Source organism: Schistocerca cancellata, chromosome 5 (genome assembly GCF_023864275.1).
Source record: "Schistocerca cancellata isolate TAMUIC-IGC-003103 chromosome 5, iqSchCanc2.1, whole genome shotgun sequence".
Lineage (NCBI taxonomy): Eukaryota > Metazoa > Arthropoda > Insecta > Orthoptera > Acrididae > Schistocerca > Schistocerca cancellata.
This window is the reverse complement of record NC_064630.1, coordinates 298249918-298263853: the sequence shown is the minus strand read 5'-3', so window position 1 is coordinate 298263853 and position 13936 is coordinate 298249918. Positions and strand designations below refer to the sequence as shown.

The following is a 13936-nucleotide window of genomic DNA, read 5'->3' as shown; positions in this document are numbered from 1 at the left end:
ATATTTTTCCCATGTGGAATGTTTCCCTCTGTTGTATTCATATCATTAATTTGAACCCAACATATACGTTTGTTATTGTCACTGCTGCATTTCGAATTCTTTTCTGCCATCTCACTTTCTCTTTCTGTTTGTGCAAGTAGTTTCACTTTGTATTCACCTTCTCCTTTTTACCATAATCCACCGTACAATTTTATGTTGCCTCTATATACTGAATAATCCGTAACCCACTTAAAAACCATAACAAAAATTTTTTTCCGCTTTCAACACTACCGCTGCTATGAAATCCACCATTCCCAGTTCACAAACAGTTCCTTTCACCTATTAAACAACCATTTCAGCTAGTTCTAACAACTTTCGCTTTATTTCCATTTCCGTTTTTCCCACATCACTGATCATTTTTAGCTGCTTCCCACAGGTTTTAAAGTCATTATTTCTTCGTCAGACAATTGTTAGCCTCATTTTCATAATCTTCCACCACAAAACTTCTCCTTTTAATACATTTACAACCAGTTTTTTTCGAAATTTTCGCAAATTTCTCTGCCCTTAAACGTGTTTTGGCGGCAACACAACCACTAACCTTTGCACACATCGTTGTTTACCAAGCCAATTTCACCACAGGATCAACATAGCTCAGCTTTTACCAACACTTTTTCGACTTTTTTCGCACCAGATCTCCAGTTGCTTTCTAGTTCACCTTTATGTCTCCCCCATATATTTTTATTTTCATTTTCATTTTCATTTCAGCCTCATGTCACACTTTCCACATTCTAATACCATGTCACCCTCAGAACATCCCCACAATGACCCCATTAAATTTTATTTACGTTCCCTCCACAAACATGCCTTCGCCCTAGCCAGATTACGCTCCCATATTTTATTTACTCAGACTTGTCTGACATTTGGCATTACCCCCAAAGGCCTCACACTTAAAGTACCCATCTCTGGCTGTAACCGTTCTTTCCATCAGTCCCTATACCAGTTCCAAACTGAACAATCCACAGCCCTAACCCACCTAATCCTTCACCTACACATCAACTCAGCCAATGAACACACCCATCAACTCCTATCCTTAATAAAAGTCCTCAATCTTTCCTCTCCCACTTCCACACCGGCTGTTCAGAGCATCCTCCTACAGGCCAACCGCAAATTAGAACAGCATGCCACCCTCAACCTCAAAAAACTATCCAATCTCCTGGTTTCCCACCTCTGGAAAGGCAACTCACTCACCCTCCACAACCTTTCCAGCAAACCTCAACCTCCTCTCATTGCACACAGACCCAGTCTCTCCCATCTACTCAATCTCCCACTTCCAGCTCCACTCCCCCCAAAACCTCAAAATTCTAATCAACACAATCTGGAACCACAATACCCTAATTCAGTAGTTAACCTTTCCTCCAAACCCCTCTCCCAATCCGAAACCTCTGTCCTATCCAAAGTCCTTACCTTCAGCCCTACTCCCAGATTCAACCAAACAGCCCTCATCAAAGATTTACTGTTCTACACTCGTACTCTCTGCTGGAAATATCACTTTGCCATGAAGAAAAATAATCCTAATCCTACTCCTAATGATCCAACTCCCCAAGACACTACCCAAATTGAAGCCTGCTTGGAACAGTTCTGTCCTCTGTCACAGCGGGACCCACCTCCTCTTCCTCCAAATCACCTTCTCCAAACCTTCCAGGAATTTCTCACTTCCAGACTTGCCTGTCAATCCTTCTTGAAAATCCTTAATCCCACTCCAAACATCACCACTGCTGAAGCCCAGGCTACCCGTGATCTGAAGGCTGACTGATCCATCGTCACTCTTCCGGCGGAAGAGGGTTCCACGACAGTGGCACTTGATTGTTGGGAGAATGTGGTTGAGGGACTGCGTCAGCTTTCAGACAACACTACATACAAAGTTTGCCAAGGTAATCCCATTCCTGATGTCCAGGCAGAGCTTCAAGGAATCCTCAGAACCTTAGGCCCCCTACAAAACCTTTCACCTGACTCCATCAACCTCCTGACCCCACCGACACCCCACACTCCTACCTTCTACCTACTTCCTAAATTTCACAAACCCAATCATCTCGGCCGCCCCATAGCAGCTAGTTACCAAGACCCCACAGAACATATCTGGCCTACGTAGATCAACAACTTCAACCCATTACATGCAGTCTCCCATCCTTCATCAAAGACACTAACCACTTTCTCAAATGCCTGGAATCCTTACCCAATCTGTTATCCCCAGAAACCATCCTTGTAACCATTGATGCCACTTCCTTATACACAAATATTCTGCACATCCAGGGCCTTGCTGCGATGGAGCACTTCCTTTCATGCCGATCACCTGCCACCCTACCTAAAACCTCTTTCCTCATTACCTTAGCCAGCTTCATCCTGACTCACAACTTCTTCACTTTCAAAGGCCAGACATACCAACAATTAAAGGGAACAGCCATGGGTACCAGGATGGCCCCCTCGTACGCCAACCTATTTATGGGTCTTCCACAAGATTTCGGGATTGCAGCCGGATCTCATCGACTGAGTCCTTTTGTTGGCAAATGTACGCACCATATTCGCAACTCTGCGGACTTTATCAACAGACTGAGAACACTACAGCTGAAGGATTCGGACTTGTTAGTAAGTTTCAATGTCGTTTCACTCTTCACGAGGGTCCCTCTTTTGGATTCATTGTCACTTATCGGCAATAAGTTTACGGACGATATAACGGCGCTTTCCACCATGCCCTTTCCTCTACTTACTTTCTATTTAATAATGAATATTTTGAGCAACTTGATGGAGTTGCCATGGGTAGTCCTCTGTCCCTCTGGTAGCAAACTTTTATATGGAAGACTTTGAGGAGAGGGCTCTCGATTCGGCGATATTTAAGCCAACAGTCTTCTGGCGGTACATGGACGATACTTTTGTAGTGTGGCCTCACGGTGAAGAAGAGGTTTCACGGTTTTCACAACATCTGAATTCCATCCACACAAACATTCAGTTTATGATGGAAGTTAAAAAGGATGGTTGCCTACCATTTCTGGACGTCATGGTTAATCGCAGGGTGGATGGGTCATTGGGGCATTCTGTCTATCGAAAACCCACGCATATGGACCTGTACATGCAGGCATCAAGCTGTCATCACCCGTCACAAACTATGGGCGTCCTTCGAACGTTGGTACATAGGGCACATGTCGTGTCTGATAAAGACAGCCTTGCAGACGAATTAGAGCACTTGAAATCTGTATTTCAACATAATGAATATTCTGCACATCAGGTCAGCACTGCTTTAAGGATGAAAAGACATGACCACCCACAAGATCAAGATGATAAGGAGGTGTTTAAGTCCAGAGCATTTCTCCCATATGTCGGGAACATTTCATCGAAAATAGGCAGAATTTTAAAGAAACATTGTGTGAAAGCAATCTTCCGGCCACCTACAAAGACTCATGCTCTTCTGGGTTCAGCAAAGGATGATCTGGGATTACGGAAGGCTGGAATTTATAAAATACCTTGCAAGTGTGAGAAAGCCTACATTGGTCAGACCACACGCACACGACCGCTGCATTGAACATGAGTGCCACACTCGCCTTTTACAGCCCAGTAAGTCGGCCATAGCCGAACATTGTATTTCCACAGGACATACTATGGATTATTCTGCCACGAAAATCTTGGCCCCATCGAGATCCTTCTGGGATGCAGTTGTTAAGGAATCCATGGAAATACATTTGGTGGAAAATCTGATTAATTGTGATGGCGGCTTTCAATTGAATAAGGCCTGGGACCCATAGATTTCTTTAATATCAACCAAAAGAAAACTTTTTATGGCTTCTGACATGTCGAGCGACAAGTAATTTTAATTTTAATATTGAAATTTTGCATTTTATTGTTTGGGACACATCTGCATGCATGTTTTACATGTTTCACACATTCGTTTGCGCTCCATAGATGCAGTAATATTATAGAGGGCCTTGGAATCGACAGGTGGCACGTATGCAATGGTAACTTGCACATGCGCGTCTTGCGGCACTTTTAGGTATAAATAGAGCTACTTGTACTAGCAATCTCCAGTGTCAAACACTCGCCTGAAGATGGCTGTAAGGTTGTCAGCCGAAATATCATGGAAAGAAGTCGATGAGATCCAGCTGCAATACCGAAATCTTGTGGAATATTTGATACACCAGGAAAACTTCAAGAGTCATATTTATGGGTCATTCAGAGGAAGCCTTCCTGGTTACCCAGGCCTGCCAACCCAAAGTTTGGTACAGATTTATTGATGACATCTTCATTATCTGGACTCACAGTGAAGAAGAACTCCAGAATTTCTGCTCCAACCTCAACTCCTTTGGTTCCATCAGATTCACCTGGTCCTACTCCAAATACCATGCCACTTTCCTTGACGTTGACCTGCATCTATCCAATGGCCAACTTCGCACATCCATCCACATCAAACCCACCAACAAGCAACGGTACCTCCATTATGACAGCTGCCACCCATTCCATATCACATGGTCCCTTCCCTAAAGCCTAGGTCTTCATGGCAAACAAATCTGCTCCAGTCCTGAATCCCTGACCCATTACACCAACAACCTGAAAACAGCTTTCACATCCCGCAACTACCCTCCCGGCCTGGTACAGAAGCAAATAACCAGAGCCACTTCCTCATCCCCTCAAACCCAGATCCTCCCACAGAAGAACCCCAAAAGTGCCCCATTTGTGACAGGATACTTTCTGGGACTGGATCAGACTCTGAATGTGGCTCTCCAGCAGGGATACGACTTCCTCAAATCCTGCCCTGAAATGAGATCCATCCTTCATGAAATCCTCCCCACTCCACCAAGAGTGTCTTTCCGCCGTCCACCTAACCTTCGTAACCTCTTAGTTCATCCCTATGAAATCCCCAAACCACCTTCCCTACCCTCTGGCTCCTACCCCTGTAAACGCCCCCGGTGTAAAACCTGTCCCATGCACCCTCCCACCACCACCTATTCCAGTCCTGTAACCCGGAAGGTGTACACGATCAAAGGCAGAGCCACGTGTGAAAGCACCCACGTGATTTACCAACTGACCTGCCTACACTGTGAAGCGTTCTATGTGGGAATGTCCAGCAAAAAACTGTCCATTCGCATGAATGGACACAGGCAGACAGTGTTTGTTGGTAATGAGGATCACCCTGTGGCTAAACATGCCTTGGTGCACGGCCAGTACATCTTGGCACAGATTTACTCCGTCCGGGTTATCTGGATACTTCCCACTAACATCAACCTACCAGAACTCCAGAGATGGGAACTTGCCCTTCAATATATCCACTCTTCCTGTTACCCACCAGGCCTCAACCTCCACTAATTTCAAGTTGCCACCACTCTTACCTCACCTGTCATTCAACATCATCTTTGCCTCTGTACTTCCGCCTCGACTGACATCTCTGCCCAAATTCTTTGCCTTTACATATGTCTGCTTGTGTCTGTGTAAGTGCGGATGGATATGTGTGTATGAGCTAGTGTATACCTGTCCTTTTTTCCCCTAAGGTAAGTCCTTCCGCTCCCGGGATTGGAACGACTCCTTACCCTCTCCCTTAAAACCCACATCCTTTCGTCTTTTCCTCTCCTTCCCTCTTTCCTGATGAAGCAACCGTTGGTTGCGAAAGCTTGAATTTTGTGTGCGTGTTTGTATTTGTTTGTGAGTCTATCAACATACCAACACTTTCGTTTGGTAAGTTACATCATCTTCGTTTTCAGTAATATGTTGCATATTTTCAGTATTTACTAGAAGCTGTACAATATTTCATGGAATTGGATGTTAGATGTACCTCTTTTGTTATAAAGTAAGGGCTGTTGCTACAGATTCCATATCCTACAGTTGTTAGCTGTTTGTGTTTTCAAAGCCTATTTAATGGTGGCAACATATTTATTTAAGAACAATTTTCAACTACTGACAGAGGAATATTTCACTCACTGTCATGAATTATTTCTGCAGACATGTAATTCTTGAATTTCTATGCCAAAGAGAGATTTTATACTAGCACAGCACATATAAAAAGTACATTATGCTAAATACATTATATATAAAAAGGATCACTGAGAACGGTCAGGAGATTTCAGCATCAGATGAAGTAGAGTTAGAAAATATCATGGGAGGATTTGAACCATCACCTAGCAATTTCTTCAGTCGTTGAAGCTCTGATGGAAATTCTGTCTTATGCACTTGTGACAGATTTTGGTGGAAAACCACCTCATGTATCACATGTGTCATAACTATACGAGAATTTGAGGAAGTCATGTTTGTGCTCATGACTGCAAATGTTGTCAGCCAGTCTCAGCATCCAGGCTCCTTGGGAAGTGCAGCCATTTAAAAAATTTGCTTTGCTGCTCTCTGACTCCTACATTCCTGAAAAAACCTTGAGACCAGTTCTTTCATTTCTTGTGTGTCTTCTTCCTGCTTCTCTTGTGAAATGCATACACAAACACTTCTCACTCTTGAAAACTGATAGATGCACTTTTCACAACACCCAAACATATAGACATGAGAGGCAACAGTACATCCTTTCCTGCATGGATTCCTTGTGTCAGATGGATCCTGCAGTTGATCGTAACATGATAAAATACCCATGCTTTTTCCAATAATGATGCAGAATAAACTTTCTCTAGCTTTAGCACTGGAATAGCTCCCATTTCTGGAAGGTCTCGCTATCAGACACAGCCAAAATTTCAGGCACATCTGACTGTGCTACAACAGTTTCAAATTCAGATACCATCTCTTCAGTTTCATTTGAGTCTTCTGTTTCAGGTCCTGTATCAGCTTCTTATGATGAGCTTTCTGTGAACACATGGTTAGATACTTATGGTTTCTTATAGTGCCCTACTTCTGTGATATAGACTATTCCAACCTGATAATAAGAAATTTTGTCTCCTAAATCACCTCTTTTGCATATTCTTTAAAATTCTCACTTTCTCCTTCAGAAGATAGCTTAGATTCTTCTGTACTCCTACATTTTTCCACACATTTTGTGTTGATGCTGTTCACTTCCTCCCTAAGCTCACTGTCCAGAATTTGACTTAGCACTCATATATTTTTCCATTTTACATTGTGTAAGTCATTAATTATATTGTTCAGTACATTATCTGGAATCTGTGTTATTACATTAGGTTTCAAAATTAAAATGGCTTCAAAATTTCTTTCTTACATTGGGTTTTTCAATTTCCTTCTTGTGGGTACCATACCTTGGCTTTCCACCTTCTCCAGTGATCCAAACTTGCCAAAAGCTCACAGAAATTGAAACACTTAAAATCTTCCACCCACTCCTTCACAAATATCTCCCCTAAATGCTAAATCATGATCATAGATTTCAGCAATTTGAAGGACTTATGAGGAAAATATGAAACAATACAAAACCAATAACTTACACTCAAACTGTAAAACATGAATTGTGCTCAGCCTTAGCATATAAGTTACTGTTTTTCTTCAACAAGCAGCCAACGATGATATTAAAATTGATGCAACAGTTGATCTCTCCCATGGGTAAGGATGCAAATTTTATGTCTATGGCTGGTAAAGGTATGATTGCTGGTGCTTCCAGCCAAAGACGATGCAGTTGTGTGTGGCGATTTCAATCCTGGCAAAGGTGTCACCAGCTGAAATGTTCCTTTTATTCATATATAAAGCTTCCATGGCGTCATATGAAATCACACTCACAGCCATGGCCAGATTCTCTGTAGGCAGTATGCAGAATGTGAGACCAATGACATGATTCACTGCTCAATCAGATTAAATAATGGTAACCAGCCACACTTTGACCTGCAAGACAGGGTTATTCTCACAAATCCAACTACCACCTAACTACTTGCAGGTATTATTCCAGGATCCAATGAGCGGGTTGAAATGTGTCATGACTAACAGTTCACTAAATCACTTTCTACTTGCTATTAGCAATTGCCATTGATAATTTCCTGACAACCAAATGGGAATACAGTTCAGTATCAACCAGGAGAAGCTCACTGTAAAAGCATCACTATTGGATTTGCACTATGCAGATGTAGTTTTCACCAAATAAAAAATAACTTTTAGCCAAGTCCTTCAGTTTTTATCTAACTACCACTTACAATTAGCTAAAATCTCCAATTTTCATATAGACGTAACTTACCACACAAGTTGACACTTATTACTCCTCACAACTCATAAAGCACAACTGGAAAATGCCTAAGCAAAAATCACTTGCCAGCCATGAGAATACACTACAAATACTGTCAGTTTTCTGTACTGCACTCAGTCCCAGTATTGATAATGATGGATATAAAACCCAGATTTCCGGAATACAGATCAAAAATACCAACTACACCTCTGAGGACACATGTCTTCCCTACACAATGTGGGACGCCACTATTTTGTGAGCTCCATACCACTTCACAAAACTGTTTAAAATACAGGCCTTTCAGCCAGTCAGAAATCAAGAGCAAAAAGTAAGCCCTGTCATTGGCCATTATCCTGCTCTTGCTTTCAACATGTCAGTTTCTGCCCCTTGACAGGACATCGTGAGGCCCTCTCTATAACCACTGTCATGGGGAAATTTCTCACCAAGACCATCTAATAGGTTCCAGCCGCCACCATTTAGCAGGGTTAGGGAAACCCCAGCCCATTATCTTCAGCTTAAACTAAAATTCCTTCCCCTGTGAGCAAAAGTTGCCTGAGATGGCTACAAAAGTGAAACAGTGCTAACACACAGGTATGGCCAGGAAATGTTACAAGTTGATCACTTGGATTTTTATGATTTCACTTTTGAATCCCACTCTATATTGGGTCTCCTATAGCTATTATTGTCTGAAATGGGTTGAGAATTTCCTAAGCTAAAAGACCGTCTTGTGTACTCCACACCCAGTCAACCTTCAAGGTAGGAGAATTCCTTCACTCATCTACTTTTTGGGCCACAATTTTGATATTAACTAAATAAGTAATCTCATTTCTGCCCTTATTACTTTTGTCTTTCTCCAGTTTACTCTAAATACATATTCTATGCTCAGTAGACTGTTCAATACATTAAGTCAGTTCTGTAATTGTATAACACCCATATTTCCCTATAGCATGTAGCTATTTCCCTGAGAATTGTGAACATCTTGGACATTTTACATTGTCAAATGCTGTTATCATGCCAACAAATCTTACTGTGATAGTAACTACAGAACAAAGAAGGAACAATAAGAATGCACAACCAAGGATGAAGTGCTCAGATTAAAAACTATTTAAGACAGGGATGCAGTCTTTCTTCCATGCTGTTCAATTGTACATCAAAGAAACAATGACTGAAATAAAAGATAAGCTCAGGAATGGGATTAAAATTAAGGGTAAAAGAATGTCTCTTTTGTTTTTGCTTATCAGGAAAACTTATAGTTGTAAGCAAAATAACATATGATGGATGAAGCAAGTAAACATAAAAATCAGACAAGCACTGGCAAAAAGGCCATTCCTAGCTAAAAGAAGTTTGCTACGGTCATACATTAGCTTCAATTTGAAGGAAAATTTTCTGAGAATATATGCCTGGAGCATATCTGTGTGTGGGAATGAATGATGAACTGTGAGAAATTTGGAAAACAGGAGCATCAAAGCATTTAAGATGTTATGCTGTAGAAATATCTCCAAAATTAGGTTGATTTGATTTATTTCGTGTTCCATAGGTCCAACTGTGTTGGATACACAAGGACGTGGAACGAGTCAGGTTTTTACAAATACAATCTGATAATCTTATAGCATATTCAGAAATTTGAGTACATAATTATATAAAAATTTATACAGTAAATTCTTTGGGCAGCAATACAGAAAAAGAAAATACATATTTCCTTAGAATCATTAAAACACTACATAAAACAGATATGGAGCACACACAGTTACAGAGCTCAGGTTAAATAAAATTCATAGTGGCATTATGTCAACTTGTATTATATAGTATTAAAATATTACAATTTATTTAGTTAAAAATTCATCTAGACTGTAAAAAGCTTTTTCTAGCAAAAATATTTTTAGAGCTTTCTTAAACTCACTATTGTTATGAATCTTTGTCTTTATTTCGGGAGGAAGAGCATTGAAGAGTTTTGCTCCAGTGTAGTGGACACCCTTTTGTGCCAAGCTCAAATTTCTGAGTTCACTGTGTATGTCATTCTTCCTCCGTGTGTTATGCTCATGATAATTACTGTTTGGTTGAAATATATCTATATTTTTACAAACAAAACACATGAGAGAAAAAATATATTGGCATGTAGTTGTGTATATTTTAAGATTACGAAAACTATTTCTACAAGAGTCTATAATAAGATAAGAAGTCAGGAGGTCTTTAACAGACTCAGTTAGGAGAGGAACATGTGTAAAATATTGACAATGAGAAGAGACAGTATGATAGATATTATGTTAAGATATCAGGAATAATTTCCACAGTATTAGAGGGAAATGGTAAAAAAAGAGATTGAAATGTATCCAAAAAAGAACAGGAGTGCTACTCTGAAATGGGTGTGGAGAGGAAGTTGTGATGGACCATATCAAACCATTCAGAGTATAAAGAGAGTTTTACAGAGCGACAGAGAGAGAGAGAGAGAGAGAGAGAGAGAGAGAGAGAGAGAATCCTAATAAAGCAAGCTTTTGTTTATTTCAGAAGTTGAAAGTGCTCTTCCTTCAATTTTGTAGAGAGTTAGATAAATAAATATTTTTTTTATTTAAGCAGTGATAGAAGTAAAACTTTATTTCTCATATGGATTACTTTCTCTGTGACCAATTTGCTTAAATTTCTGTCTTTTAGTACCCTTTTGTTTGTAGAAAATGCAATCCTTAAATGAAGAAATGACCTCACTTGACCTTTTCATTACACTTTAGATCCAGTGGTTCCAAGATTTCAGAGTCTAAGATCTCATTTTATAATTTTATTTTTTGTGAGTCCTCCCTCTTTGTCATTCGGCATCTTTTACCCTTGTACATTCAAAATAATTTCAGTAGCACATGATTTGAGTTTTCCTTAAGTACATGTCATGGTATGTACACCAGCACATCCACCAAAGGGAAGTAAGTATGAGATGAGAAAAGATCAAAGCATTTTTCTGCTTAAAGTGCTTTTTTTCAGTCTAAAAATAGCTTCACTCCTCAGATGTCTGAACTATACACTGTTCATATTATTGTGATGCATAATTTTAATAATCACAGTTTTAATTTTTTATATACATTTAGATCAAAAACTGTCTATCATGATACTAAATTGACATTTTACTGCATTAATAAAAGTTACAGAGACTGAATTGTTATTGTTTTTCTTCACTTTCCAGGAAACATAATGAAGAAAAAGAACATTATCTTGCTATCTACCAATGGAAGTGTAGATGTGAAAGAACCAAAAAATTTAATTCGTTCTGATACTGACAGGTATGTCCCTAAAGCTACATGGCAAGATGGTACATAATATGAATTTAGTAGTTTTATAAATAGGCAAACAAACTAGACTAAAAACTTTGCTAGCTTTTGGACAAATCCTTCTTCAGAACTAAATAGTAAACTCACTCTTACCATTATAGCTACAATGTGCTTGTGCAGTTGCTTGGCTGGTGGGTTGAATGTCTGACAGAAGGCACCCAGAAAATGTTTGATCCTTCAACTTATAAGCTCTGCCATGATGATTCCATCCAAAAGTGTCCAGGATAACCTGTCCCTGCTCAAATCCTAAGGCCCATCTCAGAAGATTTACCCAGAATCATTCTCCCTCCTCACCCCAACCACCCAACACATCCTCCTTCTACATGCTTCTCAAAATCCATAAATCTGACAATCCCAAATGCCACCAAAAGGATCTCAGCTCTTGTTAACCAATACCTCAACTAGGTGCCCTCAGCCGAAGTTCCCACATCAGACAGGAATGACTTCCCTACTATCAGCCACTCTCATCCCTCACCTTGCTATAAAAGAAACATCCACTATGGCACTGTTGAACCCTACTTCTCTCTGCATCTTTCTGAATCCAAAACCATCTTCTTATTCCTTATATGTGTACTTAATTACTTCCTAGCACTAAAATATGTCTCCTGTTAGGAAAAGGTAACAAACAAATCCACACAATCACCAAGGACACCCATATGGAAACTCTTATGCCAGCCTGTTTAATGAGCATCTAGAGGAAATGTTCCCAGCTACCCAAAATCCCAAACACCAAGATGGATTCATGTATACTGACAATATCTTCATGATCTAGACCCAGGATGAAGACACTACATCCAAATTCTTCCGCAGCTGCAACATCTCCTCCGTCTGCTCCACCTGGTTCTCCTCAGCTCAGTGCCCCACCTTCCTGGACATTGACCTCCACTTTTCTTATGACTCTGTCAAAGCCTCTGTCCATATCAAGCTCACTAATCAACAACAGAACATGCAGTCTGATACCTGCTATCCCATCCAAGCCAAAATGTCACTTCAGTATAGTCTGGTCACCCAAGGATAGTTCATCTGTAGTGTCAAGCGGTCACCAAAGGGTAGTTCATCTGCAGTGTCAAGCAGTCCCTTTCCTAGTATGCTGAAGGTATTACCAAAGCCTTCACTGACCCCAGACATAATCTGCAGACAGATATCCTTTGCCATATGCTCTGACAGCATCCAGGAACCAGGTGCAAAGGAACACCCCCTTTGTCACAATATCATCCTTGACTGGAACAACTGAACTATATTCTTTCCTAGGGTTTCAGTTACTTATCATCAGGCCCATAAATAAGAATTATACTACCCATAATATCTCTCACCCCTCAAAGTGGGTGTTCTGTCTTTCCTCCAATCTATGTAACATCCTAGTTCACCTTACCACCTGAGGTACTCACTACTCCTTGTCATGTATGTCATACCCCCATGGAAGAAACAGCACAAAATATATCTGGAAGAACGAACCATCACAATATATTCTACTCCTATCACAGGCTTTCCTGTCCCTTCAGAGGGGGCATCACCTGTGAAAACAGTCATATCACATACCAGCTGTGCTCTAATATTAGCACAGCATTTTAAGTGTGGATGACTAGCAATCAGCTGTCCATCAACTGCCAAACAGTGGCTAGAGCACAGTTAATCACCCCAGTCACAGAACATGTAGCTGAACATGTCGGATTTCATGGTGGCATTACAACCCAAGCCATGTGGATCCTTCCTCAACTCCAGTTTCTTTAAATTACATAGATGGGAGTTTTGCTTCCAACATATCCTTTATTCTCATAAAACTGGCCTCAATCTTCAACAGCCCCTGCCCCATGACCACCTCCATATGTGCCCCACAATCCTAACTTCACTCTTCCTGCACTCACCCACCTTTTCTGTGGTCTCCCTCTTCCTTTGCTCTATCTTCCCCTCCCAGTCTACTCCTTCAAATCATCAGGCACTGCACACAACCCCTCTGACTGTGACCAGAATGAGCTCACAGGTTACACATTCCTATCCTGTGCTCCTTGTGGCTCCTCCTCACAGGCATCAACCACCCTTCCCCAACCCCTCTCCCTAACTCTTTTCTCCCCTTGTCCACTTCATTTGACACAACCCTTCATGCTAGTTGAGGTACAGTACTAGAACAATGCAATCAGCTGGGATAATATAGCCATACGTGTGTGTGTGTGTGTGTGTGTGTGTGTGTGTGTGTGTGTGTGTGTGTGTGTGTGTGTGTGCGTGCGTTCGTGCGCGCGCATGATGTACCTATGAACAATGCAGTACTTCAACTATTCAGTGACTTGTTACCTTTACTATTTAAATTACTTATATTCACCCATTGACTCATGATAATTAAACTATAAAAATTACTGCCTCACTTCTAATAAGATGCATCAGGACAGAATTCTACTTAGTGTGTTACCTCACTAAACATCACAGCTGACAGTGTTGCCTACATCCATCTCATTTACTGTCATCCTCAATATGCCTAAGAATACAAAGGGTCCTATGTTATCAACTGACTGCCACATCA

General features: G+C 40.8%; 1 protein-coding gene across 1 annotated transcript in view; it reads left to right on the top strand.

The window, feature by feature from the left end:
- The window catches only part of LOC126188103 (integrin alpha-4-like), a 506794-nt gene that overhangs the window by 424256 nt on the left and 68602 nt on the right, over positions 1 to 13936 (top strand). The window contains exon 21 of the mRNA XM_049929569.1: positions 11277 to 11373. Within this exon, the coding sequence (XP_049785526.1) occupies positions 11277 to 11373 (97 nt within the window). The remainder of the gene's footprint in view (positions 1 to 11276; positions 11374 to 13936) is intronic.